We start from the raw sequence: 11,955 nt of genomic DNA, 5'->3' as shown, positions 1-11,955 counted from the left end.
AACCGTGCCATTTTTTTTTCTTTAAGCAGTGCCCCCCCTCCCATACCATTTGCTTATCAGTTCATCCCACCATTACATTTTAAATGAAATTGCAAGGAGCCCCCCCCTCCCTTTCCCTCCCCTAAATTCTAGGCTGATGTAGGAAAGTCAGAAGCATACTTTTCTTGCTTTAGAATACTGACCTAGATTCAATTACAGATAGACCAGGAAGGGAGGGTGACACCTTACCATTCCTCTTTTAAAAATTAGAGGGGGGGTAGGGAAATGCCTCTTCGCCTATACCACATACGACAATTCCCCACCCCGCAGAACACACCCCAAACGGAGAAGCAATCTGTTTATTTCGTGACAGGGGCTTGGTCCAAACCGGGGTGAAACACCGCGGTGTTCCTATGCGGGGATCCTGGGGAAGAAGCGATTCTATCATCATATCGTGCGCTTCGCTCTCCGACTCTCGCGTTTGGTGGCGCGGTGGGGTCCTGCCGGAGCGTCGTGGGGAGGGAGCGGCAAGCGGTGCCTACAAGAAAAGAGCCACACTGGCTTGACAGCTACCGCCAAACAAATATCAGCCTCATTACACTTAAAAAAAAAAAAAAACCCACACACACACAACCCCTTTTTTTGAGCAGCCAGAAGGACGCTTTGAAGCCGAGGATTTGGAAACTGCTTTTCCTCTCACTGTCTCCCCACCCGCGCTCCGCCCGAGCCTCGCTTCCTCTGAAATACTTACAAGGAGGGGACAACGCTGTGATCCTTGCTTATTGACTTTTATCACTAAATTAGGCATATAAATGACCTGAAAGCGGTGGCTGCCGTATTAAATTAAAAGGGGAGGGGGAATAAAGAACAATTACCCCCCTCTCTCTTCTTCTTCTTTTCCTCCCCCCTCCCCTCCCCCCCCCTCCATCCTCCCTGCTCTGATCTCAGCCTGAAAGGAGGCCTGGGCGAGATAAGGAGAGATTGGATTCCTCTTCCAGAGCAGCTCTGCTGCTTAAATAAAATAGACCAGAGAGAGAGAGAGGTTTTGCCTCTCCGGTCCATCCGGATGAGACACGGCGGGGGCGGGGGGGGCGGATCTGAATGAAATGTCTGCTGGTTTGTTAGAACGCTTTTTAAACTTCTTTAATATAAAAAAATAGAAAGCAATGAAGTGGAGGAAGCATTTCGGGCGGTGAAGCCAACGCTTCTCTCGTCGAAATATATCTGCCTTTTTGCACGTTTTAAAGAAGCGCATCTCTGTTTGAAGGCACACAAATGATCCAGAGCTTCTCAGCATCAGGAGCCGCTCCGGGCATCCGGGACTTCCTCTTCCACCTTCTCTCCATGGCCAAAGAGAGGTGATGGGAGTCTGTCTGCCATGGGGTACCCCCTGGCTGCTAAGCAAGGTAGGACTGCTGGAAGGGGATTGAGAGAGAGAGGGAGGCAGGCAGGCTTGGTTATTTCAAAGAGCCAGAGATCTGGCCAGCTTTAGGAAGCGATGTTCAGGGGCGCGGGGATTGGGGGTGAGAGAGAATATAATCTTAATATTCAGCTCAATGGTATCCTTATAATTTATAGCCACCAAGATAAGGCTGGAGGATATAATAATAATAAATCGGAAGACGTATCTTCTCTTTCTCCTCCGCTCCCCCCCCCCCCCACCACCAGCCCCACAACCCCACTCCCAACCCTCGGTATTGAATTGCACCTTGGGCAACAGTGCAGAGTCCAGAATCTTAACTTCGCTCAACATATGTTTCCAGCAGATAAGTAAACAATCTGGACGTGAAATGAAAATTTTAATTAATGCAGTAATGCTATTACACCTCAAGTGTGCAAATCCCATTGCATTGCAGTGTGACAATGGGCTGGGCGGGGGGGAGGGGGCGGACCACAAAGCCCAGACAAGGGAGCGCACGCGAGCCCCATCCGGAGCTGAGCGCTCGACGCTTTTGCGCCGGAGTGCCAGTTGGGTGCAGACGACGACGCTGGAATCCGGCGTGCACGTTCGCTCCTCTTTCCCTCTCCTTGGCGCCGCCTGATCCCTTTCTCTCTCTCTCTCTCTCTCTCTCTCTCTCTCCTCTCTCCTCTCTCCTCTTCCGCTCTCCTCTCCCCTTCTCTCTCTCTCCTTTCTCTCTCCTCTCTCTCTCTTCTCTCTCTCTTCTCTCTCTCTCTCTCTTCCACGCCCGCCCTGAGAAGCTTCTCTTACCGTGCACGGGTTTAAAATTTGGCAACAGGAGCAGTCTTTCATTCTCGACCCCTTTTAGTCCCTCAAACTTTTTGGAATGTGATCTTTCCCTCCTCGGAACTTGCACGTTATTTCTTGCTTAGCTGGTTCAAAGGAGGCGTGCTCGGCCCTAATGAAGTATATTGGGTGATTTGTCGTAATAAAAAAAATTAAGAAAAATAAAAAGAAGAAAGCAGGATTGGATCTTGCCTTGATGTGCTTATAAAAGGCCGAACCGAAGCCGAGGCGTGTGAAAGAAGAAGAGAGGAAGATGCTATTAAAACACAACGTTTTAAAAGGCAGATGAAGACCTAGCAGGAGGAACAGTAAACTCCAGAGAGATCAAACGCCTCTGCAGCATCGCTCCCGAATTGAAAAGCAAACGACTGGCCTGCAAGGCTTAACCGATTCCCACGGGATCTGCGAGGAAAGGCCTCCAAACACTCACCCCAGGGCCCCAGTCTGAGAATCTCCTCCATCCCTCTACGGGATCGCCTCTGCGTCCCTTTCCTCATTTTCGCCCCCATCCCCTTCGAGGACTGGGAGCTGTGCCACTAAAACTTTGCTTCTCCTTCCGTCCCCACCCGCTTCTCAACCCATCTGCCTCCCTTGCTGTTATTATCTCCTCCTCAAGCATCTCCTCCGTCCCGACGATCTCCCCTCTTGAGTGGTAGGAAGGCCACGAGGCTGGCCTTCTTGAAACCGACGGCCAGGGACGTGAACCCATTTCAATCTCCAGACCTTTGCGATTAACTAGCCCAGGGACCGCCACTTCCGCTGGTCTAGTCAATTTCACAAACCCAGAACTTCACACACACACACCCACTTTTCCTTAATTTCTTTTAAGCAGATCCCAAAGGGAGTCTAACGAAGCCAGCTTGGCCCATTGCCTCGCCAAGTAAAGGCCTTGGAGGAGTTGTTGGGCCAGAGTTCCTCTTGGGCAGAAAGGCCCCTGGTGCGACTGGGAGGTTGCGTTGCTTTGGCGCAGCTCGTCCACGACGCCAGGCGTCGCTTTCCACCCCACACATCCTCCTCCCCACCCCCCACCCCGAGACTCCTGCAGGCAGCATGCGAGCTCCCACCTAGCTCGGAGGCAGCAGCTGCCCGGATCTGCGTCGATCGCGGTCTGGCGATGCGGCGAAGAACGTGTTGTTACCTGCGCAACTTTCCCCCCCCGCCGCTTTGAAGCTGCTCCGCCAGATGTTCTGTACAAGATGCAGCTCGATAAGCGACGGCTCGCTGCGTCTGCCGAATTGACAGCTCCAAATCTAGAGCCCCTTTCGGCAAGGAGGCGGCGGCGCGCGCATTTCGTTTTGGGGTTATTTCTTGGAGTCTCGTTTCCAGAAGAGTCTCCATCTTCTTCCTCCCTCCCCCCCCCCCCCAGACATTGACGTTGCTTAAAATTACTTTCATGGACTAGAGAATGAAGATGATGTGACTGGTTTCCCGTTCCCTTTAAAAAAAAAAAAAAAGCAAAAAAACAGTACAATGAATGAAATATAGCCAGACGGAGGGAGGGGGGCAGGGATTAAAAAATATATTTAAAAAACCGCACTGTCAAATCACAACCTGGGATCTGTTTGATCTCCCAGAGTCCCTTTGAATGGCTTTGATAGTCCTCGGCGGCGAATTTCCGCCCTTATTATCACCAATCAGCAGAAACCAGTAATAGCTCTCCGAGACTTCTTAATGTGTCCTTTCAAAGGAAAGTTTCCAGCACGTCCGTGGCCTCGCTCGTTTAATCCCCTCCGCAGCAAAGTTGGCCAAGAATCCAGCGTTTCCATCTGCAACTAAATGAGGGGGCGCTTTTTTTGCGCGCGCGCGCGCGCACCCCCTCTTTTCCCCCCTGGCTGGAGTTTGAGAGGGGTGGCCTTTGGAGAGGATTAGGAAAAAGTATAAATAGTGGGAGTCAGTGAAGTTTACAGCTAGCTAAGAATAGCTTCTTTCCTTCCTGAAAGGAGGGAAATGGATTAAGAACTTCCAGCCCCGCCCGCCTTCAAAGGGAGCTTATTTGAAATCAATGATTTGTGGACGAGGAAGACCAGATCTTCATTCCACTTCATCAAGGTTGCTTGAATATATCGCGATCTTATAACACCGCAATCTATAATCGTTGAGACCTAGAGAGGATTTTGCTGCCGGTTAGAATGGGCTGCGCATTGGACCCGGCGGTGTAACCCTAAACGTGTTTACTCGGGAGTAAATCCTGCTGCGTTCAAGCGGATTTGCTCCCAGGTTCGCGTCATAGGCAATCTATTTCAGCTCAGCCAGATCGCTCGCAAGCAAACAGGTTTGAGGATCGGGTGCCACTCCCCCCCTGCTGTCAATCGGGCTGGCCTCTCACTCCTCAACTCTCTTACTGGGAAGGAAGGGCCCGTTGGTTTCAGGCTGCGGGGCTGCCTTCTAAAGAATCACACTGAGATTTCTTTTGGAAGACAGGGGAGGGTGTACCAATCGGCTTAAGTGTAGCGTGTTCACTTGTTGAGAGACCGCATTGTTCCCAAAACCCAAAGTTGAGTAGTGGTTCAAAACTCCAGCACCATGCGCACGTTCGCTCAGCAGAATCCTAGGCCGATCAATAAAAATGAAATAATCTCTCCGCATGATCCCCCAATTTCCCTCCTCTCCAGCTGTGTGGGTCCATCTCCATCACCTCTCCAGCTGACCAGTAGGGACTGGGCACACCGAGCACCCCAGACAACCCAGAGAAAGAGAAAGGACGGGGGTAGGGAGACTGAGGGCTAAATGGGATCCTCTTGCCGTCCCCTGCTCTTTGGGAAGCGCTTGGAAGGCGTGGTGTCTCCTAACCCCCAGCCTTTTGTTTAATGATTTTATTGAAAGGAGGAGATAGTTGTGGCGAAACAGGTTTGACAAGGAGTTCGTTCTCTCCCTTTAGGGAATAGTTCTCTCTCTCTCGCCTTCTTTTGCAGTACTTTTGACATCAAAGTCGGTAATCGGTTCATTTCGGTGTCATGGCGATTATTTAATATTTTTATCTCTGCACGCATAAAAGCTACACGCACCTGCAAACGAAGGAGCCGGATAGAGGTGGTAATTTGGCGAGGAATGAGGAAATGTTGCAAGGGGCGGGCGATGGGGACAAGCGATGAATTTTCAAGACAGTCCTAAAGTTTTGCCCTGTTGGCATTCGTCTGGATTTCTGTGAGAGGAAAGTAATCACACAAACTTCCACGAGTCAATTTCTGTGGCGTCTAGAACACAAAAGGATAGCAATGCGCAAACTTTCGAATCACACAGGACTCTTTATAGAGCAGAGTGGAAACTATCCAACATAAACTCGGCAAAATCGTTAGATTGTAGTAAATATGAGCAGGAGCTGTATATTCCGTGGAGCTCCTGGTGTTGGGTTAACCTTAAAATACATAATAAAATAGAAAGGGTGGCCTGGGGTGCTGAAGTATTTAGCAGCTCTAGTTTCGTGTGGACATGACATCCTCACATCTATCGTTGAAATCAAAACAGAATTTCGCAAAATGAATATGTTTAAATGGCGAGTTTGAGCAGTGGAATATGTAACCTTGCTCAATCGGCACCCTTTTCCATTCTGCCTGACGAAGAGTCCTGTGTGACCCAAAAGCTCTAGGAGAAAGATCCTGCGAGAAGAAAAAAAAAAAAAATCGGTCCCTCCCCTCTCCTGCTTTGCATTCCCTTGAGGCGACACGGCAACAGGTAAATCTCAGCATCACATATCGACTACACGATGACCACAGTAAGGACAGTATTTTACAAAACCAATCAACCTATTTATTTGAGAGGCGGCGTTGGTGGTGCAATATAACCTAATTATTTATTTGTTTTCTAGAGAAGCACAAATCCACACACACGCAACACCCCGCAAGTCCATTTTGCCAAACAGCCAAGTTGCCACTGGGACCATCTTAATGTCCTCTCCATCTCGCCCTTTCAAGTCAACGCTGTAACCAAACGGAGGAGTCCAGCCAGCCCGTTGCGTTAGCGCCCAGGAAGGGAACCCAGGAGACCGAGAGAGGCGAGTCTCCAGCGCGCGCGCCCCTCCAGGCCTTTCTACGTGGGGCTTCTGGCGCCCCCGTCCCAGCCCTCCGGACTCCCTTCCCCAAATCTCCAGAGGAGGAGACAGCTGACGGCAGCCCTCCCGCCTGTACCTGTGAGGGCAGCGTTAAGACTAATCTAGCTAGATGTTAAAGGACGCTGAGCTATGAGTGTTATCACAGGGCCTGACAGCAACTGTCAACTGGGGTTAAATCAGCCCGGGCGCGCAGCTCCTCCGCCTCCGCTGTGGGGTCCATTCATTGCGGCTTGCCTCGGAGTGTCCCCTCGCAACTGTGCCTCTGATTGTCGCCTCCGAGTCAAGCCAGGTCTTAATTGTGCCCATTTGTAAGTGGGCTCTCTCTCTCTCTCTCTCTTTTTGTCATGCTAAACAAGCGTGGTTCAGCCATTCTAACCTCGCCTTTCAAAGCTTTTCTCCTCGGCTCTTTTGTTTACCTTCGCCTGATCTCTCATTTATTTATCTATCTATTCTTCCTCTGCTTACCCTGCCATTCAGGTCCCGTGTATGTTAATTGTGTTATGCCATTTAATTCTAACAGCGGTCTCCAAAGAGCACTTAATGAGAAAACATCTACAACATGGATCACGTTGGCTATTCAGCTTAGCCAGATGGACAACTGCTACTTCTTCTTCTCTCTCTTTCTCGCCCCCTCTCACCCCCCCATCCTTTCTTTCTATCCTCCCCTCCTTCCCCTTTTAATGAAAAATCCTTTCCTGGACAAAAGGAGAGACCTGATGAATAGGGGCGCCAAACGCTGTTAATTGTTTGGGACAAGATGCTAATCTGCCCTGCTCCAGCCTCCCTTCCGAGATGCTTCTTCCTCTTTCCAGGCCTGCGCCCTCTGATTTGGGATATTGGGGGGGGGGGAGTGAAATGTGGAAACGTGGGCAGGGAAGGTGGTGGAAATTGGGGGTGGGGGCGCTTTTGAGGACTTTCCGGAGGCACTCCTGGACCCCCACTCAGCAGAGGGACCAAAAGGGACCAGAGGGCAGGAGAGCTGTCTCACCACATTTGGAAAGAAGTGAAGTCCTACATTTTGACATGGAAAGAGCGGAGGTCATCAAATCATCAGGTCTGGAGTCTACATTAAATGATCCCAGGACCTGGGAAACGAGGGCGAAGTGGGCGCTGGTTGCAATACGTGCAGACGAGGAAACTGAATTTCTAGAGGTCGAGAAGTCCCACAAACTGCCGTTAGTTCAGCCGGAAGGGATTCTGCACATTCTCAGAAGCGCTCTTCACTTCCTACATTTTACTAGGCAGGTAGACGAGGCTAAGGCGAATTCCTTCGGGCTTTCCCAGCCCTTCGGAGCTGTTTTGTGCCGCCTCGCTTTTGGAAAGCTACAGCCCCGCCAAGGCATAATCGCATAGCTGCTTAAGTTTGGGGTCAATATTTTGGTACCTCCAACTACCCCTGAAACATTTCGAGAACTTGATCAGTTCTTTTCAGCCCTGAAAGCAAAATATGGACCAGTCCATCTAATTAAGTTCCACTGTTCCTGCACCTCCCTTTAAAGTTCTTTCCTTCCTAATCCTAAACAAGGTGAGATTTATTCCTTTGCCACTCAACCAGACTGCAAATCCTATGTTTGGATTACCTGAGAATGGGCCCCACCGAGCACAACGGGACTTAACTGCTGAGTAAACGGCAAACCTGTAACCGATTGCCCTGCTTTAAACCGGTTCAGTCTCTTAAAACACTGCTGCAAGGCAGGCTGCGGTTCGACGCGCAATTAATTAGGAGTATGCCCACTGAATGCACGGGAGATCATTCGCAGTAAATACGCAAACAGAATGCCATTAAAGACTCCCCTAAGCACAAGCATTTGCGTGTTTACTCAAAAGTCGTCCCCACTCTGTGTTCGGTGGAGCTTACACTACTAAGGTTGCGGCCTCAGAGCAGCCCAGAGGACAGATCGCTAGCTGGGGAACTCGCTGAGTGACCGAGAGCCAGTCATTGTCTCTGACTCAACCTCAGTTTCCCAATCTGTAAAATAGGAAGAGTTGGTTTTGAGAGAGAGAGAGAGAGAGAGAGAGAGAATGTAGCATTATACACGCCCCCCTGGGCCTTAGAAGCAGAGGAACCCAGAAATCGAAATATAATAAATAAATAAGTGGGTGGGTGAAAAGGAGTTTGACAAGCTATGGGCACGATCTCCCTGGAAGTTCGTCCACGGCAGGAAAGACTGAGCAACTGCTTTCCTTCCCTACAAAAACCCAATTCATTAGCAGGATAATTTCCCGGAAGATTGTGCCCAGATCTTTAAAAATCATCGAGCTTACAGGACGATATTAGAAATTGTTTGTATTCTGATCCTACTTTCTGCAGCATTTGCAGGCCCTACCACACCGCCAAGGCGCAGGTAGCCGTAGCCAGCTTCCTCGCTGTCTAGAAGGTTTTGTTTTGTGTGGATCGAGACTAGATTCACAAGCACATAACTGACGTGTTCGACGACAGATTGTCTTTATTCAAAATGTCTTTGTTCAGCAAATGAACAGAATTAACGAGGCAAAATCCTTCTGGATACAATTCTTCCCCCAATACATTGTTAAAACATATTTAAATTACCACCGTGTTATTCATTTTTTTTAAATTTTATTTCCATTTAAAAAAAACAATTCTACTGCCTGACTTCATATCTGACATTCTGTCTAAAAGTAAACTTAGGTCTACTTGCACTGATTCACACAAATTGAAGGACTATCTGTTTTAAATTAAGCAAACACTATCATACCATGTTTGAAATATAAACGTTTTTCACCCTTTTTAATATCTCTGAAGAGCTTCTTCTTTTTTAATCTTTTTGACATGAAAAGCAATTTTAGCTATTAGTGCTGGATGGTAAAATAGATATATAGATATATAACACAGCTAACTCTTGTTTTTTAATGTGCAAAAAAAGGAAATCGTTAAGTCAGAATACTTCCGGGATTTTAGGAATTCAAGTCCGATTCACATCCGATCATATAAACTCATAGACATTGAGATATAAAATAAAAAAGAAATCATCATCATCAAAGATGTTTTGGCCTTTCGGCCAAAAAAGGGCAATTAAAAGTTTGACACATTTACAATTCTTACAAGTTTCGGGGCCCCTCGGAGCCCCAAGTGCAGAAAGAAAAATACCTTTTGTGTGTTTGTTTTTGGATTTGACTACAAAGTCTCGGAGTCTCCCCATCCCCGCCCTCCCACCCTCGGAAAAAGTCGAGTCTTAAAAGTCTTTCCCCAGGTGAAATCAGGTCTCCGGGACATCTCTCCCGTGCTCAGGTGGCTTTCGCTTAGGCTCTTAAAATATCTTTGTTTCTGAAGTCTGGTCAATATCACATGCACCACGGAGGGCTTCCGATTCCACCGGCAAACCAAGGCTATGGCGACGTGGGGGTTTCCAGGCCGCCTGCCCTATGTGGGGCTGTCAATGATGGGAGCTTGCCGGGGGGGTTACATGGCTGCGGCGTGCGCTGACGAGTAGGGGTCTATTCCAGTCTTGGTCATGCCTGGGAATAATATGTAGGCCACGGGAGGCTGCAAACTGGACGTCGACCAAGCCGTACAGTTACAGGGCACCACGTAGCCGGGGTTGGTGGGCGACGGGTGGGTGTGGGTGTGCTGGCTGGGGCAACTCAAGGTGCCAAAGGCCCCGTTCTGGTATCCCAAGGTGGAGGCGTAGGGCAAGGTGCTGGTGGCCAAGGTGTGGGGCACCTCGGTCATCTTCTGGATGGCGCTGGAGCTGAACTGGCTGGGGTCAAGTAAGGAGTAGGGCGCGGAGGTGGGGGGCAGCCCTCGCCTTCTCCGGGGAGCCGAGCAGAGAGTCCGTGGCTGACACGGGGAGCCCGGCCGCCTTGAGGGGGTCAGTGTCTCCGAGGTAAGGCAAAGGGAAGACATACCTGTCCTTCTTGAGGAGGTTCTTGGGCTTGCGACGGGGCCGGTACTTGTAGTCGGGGTGCTCCTTCATGTGCTGGGCGCGCAGCCTCTTGGCCTCGTCGATGTAAGGGCGCTTCTCGGCTTCCGACAGCAGCTTCCACTCGGCGCCCAGGCGCTTGCTAATCTCCGAGTTGTGCATTTTAGGGTTTTCCTGGGCCATCTTCCGACGCTGGCCCCGGGACCACACCATGAAGGCGTTCATGGGGCGCTTGATGTGGTCGGAAGGTTTGGACATGGTGGTGTGCCGGACGGACGCCTCGTCAAGCAGCCCAACCGCCGCCAGCTGTCCCCCGCCCCGCGCACCTGGCTCCGCTTCGCCTCCTCCTCCTGCCTTCCAGCCAAGGCGACCCCCCACCACGCTCAGCTGATCATACCAGTTCTCCGGACGATCCAGTCTCCGCCGAGGTACCCCGATGGATGGCTGGGGAGCGGGGAGGGGAGGAAGAAGAGAAGCGGAGCGAGCGAGCAAGCAGCAGAAGAAGAGGAGGCAGCCGCAGGGCGAAGGAGCCGGAGGAGCGAGGCCAAAGGCAATCCAGGGGCGCCTAGTCCGCCGGCGAGCGGGCGCTCTCTCTCCCTCTCTCCAGAGGATTGCCAGGGGGGTCCCCTCGACGGCCCTGGAACCGGGGATCGGTGGCGACGCGTAGGGTGTCTGGCTCCGCTGGCAAGGGACTGAGGACAAGGAGCGGACTCGGAGCCAAAAGCGGGAAGTTCAAAGGCGAGGCTGTTCGGGACGGCGCGCAAGCTTGACGGAGCGGCGAGTAGGGCGTTCACTCCCTTCACCTGATCGCCCAATCAGCGGCCAGAGAAAGAGAGAGCGAGAGAGAACGAATACCTTCGGAAGAGAGAGAGCGGGAGAAGAGAAAGAGGAAAAAGAGGAGGGGGAGAGGGAGGGGAGAGGGGCAGAAATCACTAAAGACACAGGATTAAAGGGGCCGCTTTTGTTAGACGGCGCGCTAATAGCAGCAGCCAATAAAACTCCACCCATCCCCTCGTTTTTAGGGCGGAGTGGGTGGAAAAGAGCTCTTTTGAGCAGGGAGGGGGGTGGCAGAGTAGTGGCAATCCTCCCCCTAATTTGGGGAGTGGGGTCCAAACAAACGGAGTAAATTTGTCAATGGGGCAAGAGCACGAGCCAAGGACAAGGGCGTCTTGTTAATGTTTTCCCCCTTGTGTTCGACCCCACCAGAAAAGCACCAAGTCTGGCTTGCGAGAGAGATGTGGAGCGGGGGGGGGGGGCGCGGAGGAAGAGAGAAATGACAGGCGACGGGGGGCGTGCGATTGTTGAAAAGCAAAAGTGAGCAGAGCGGCACGAATGTAGCCACGCTTCTCTCTCCAGCTTCCCCCTTGCCCCGCAAGGAGTTGGGCCGGGCCGGGCCGAGCCTGGCAAAAGCCCACCTGGAGAAACGGGGCTGAGCTGTGAGGCGGGGGGGGGAGTGGAAGGAGGAAGCTGGATCCATATGCATTAAGGTCTGGCACTTCGATGGGGTGGACGGGAGTGGAACAGGATAGACCTAAACTTCCAGCGCTATTTGGAGTGCATTTTTATACTAAAAGTCAATACGTACTTTATGGTGGCGAAAATCTAAAGAGTCTCAAAGAGCACGAGATCTGCCCGAATTAAGTGACTGGGCTAGGAGTGAACTCTGCACGGGGCAGGCGCGGCGAGGAAGATATTGTCCCCTGCGCTTTGGTGACGATGCCCTTTTGTGATGCGCTCTCTCGTGCTTCTCCTCTGCTTAAATCTAAGCCTTTCTCTGTCCTGGGTTTTTTGTTGTTGCTTTT

At 51.0% G+C, this 11,955-nt stretch overlaps 1 protein-coding gene and 1 long non-coding RNA gene across 2 annotated transcripts; both read right to left on the bottom strand.

Annotated features, from left to right (window-relative positions):
- Positions 1-316: 316 nt before the first annotated feature.
- LOC117046317 lies at positions 317-3,496 on the bottom strand. Its single transcript, XR_004426563.1, has 2 exons — positions 3,289-3,496; positions 317-517 (listed from the first exon to the last, which is right to left on the bottom strand). It is a non-coding gene; the product is annotated as an uncharacterized LOC117046317 (long non-coding RNA).
- Positions 3,497-8,694: 5,198 nt separating this feature from the next.
- SOX14 (SRY-box transcription factor 14) lies at positions 8,695-11,010 on the bottom strand. Its single transcript, XM_033150115.1, is given in 2 exon segments — positions 8,695-10,033; positions 10,035-11,010. Coding segments are annotated over 2 exon segments (717 nt in total). The 5' UTR covers positions 10,412-11,010; the 3' UTR covers positions 8,695-9,693.
- Between the last annotated feature and the right edge of the window lie 945 nt (positions 11,011-11,955).

Source organism: Lacerta agilis, chromosome 5 (genome assembly GCF_009819535.1).
Source record: "Lacerta agilis isolate rLacAgi1 chromosome 5, rLacAgi1.pri, whole genome shotgun sequence".
In the NCBI taxonomy this organism is placed as follows: Eukaryota; Metazoa; Chordata; class Lepidosauria; order Squamata; family Lacertidae; genus Lacerta; species Lacerta agilis.
The sequence above is the reverse complement of the archived record's forward strand: the minus strand, read 5'-3'. Positions and strand labels throughout refer to the sequence as shown.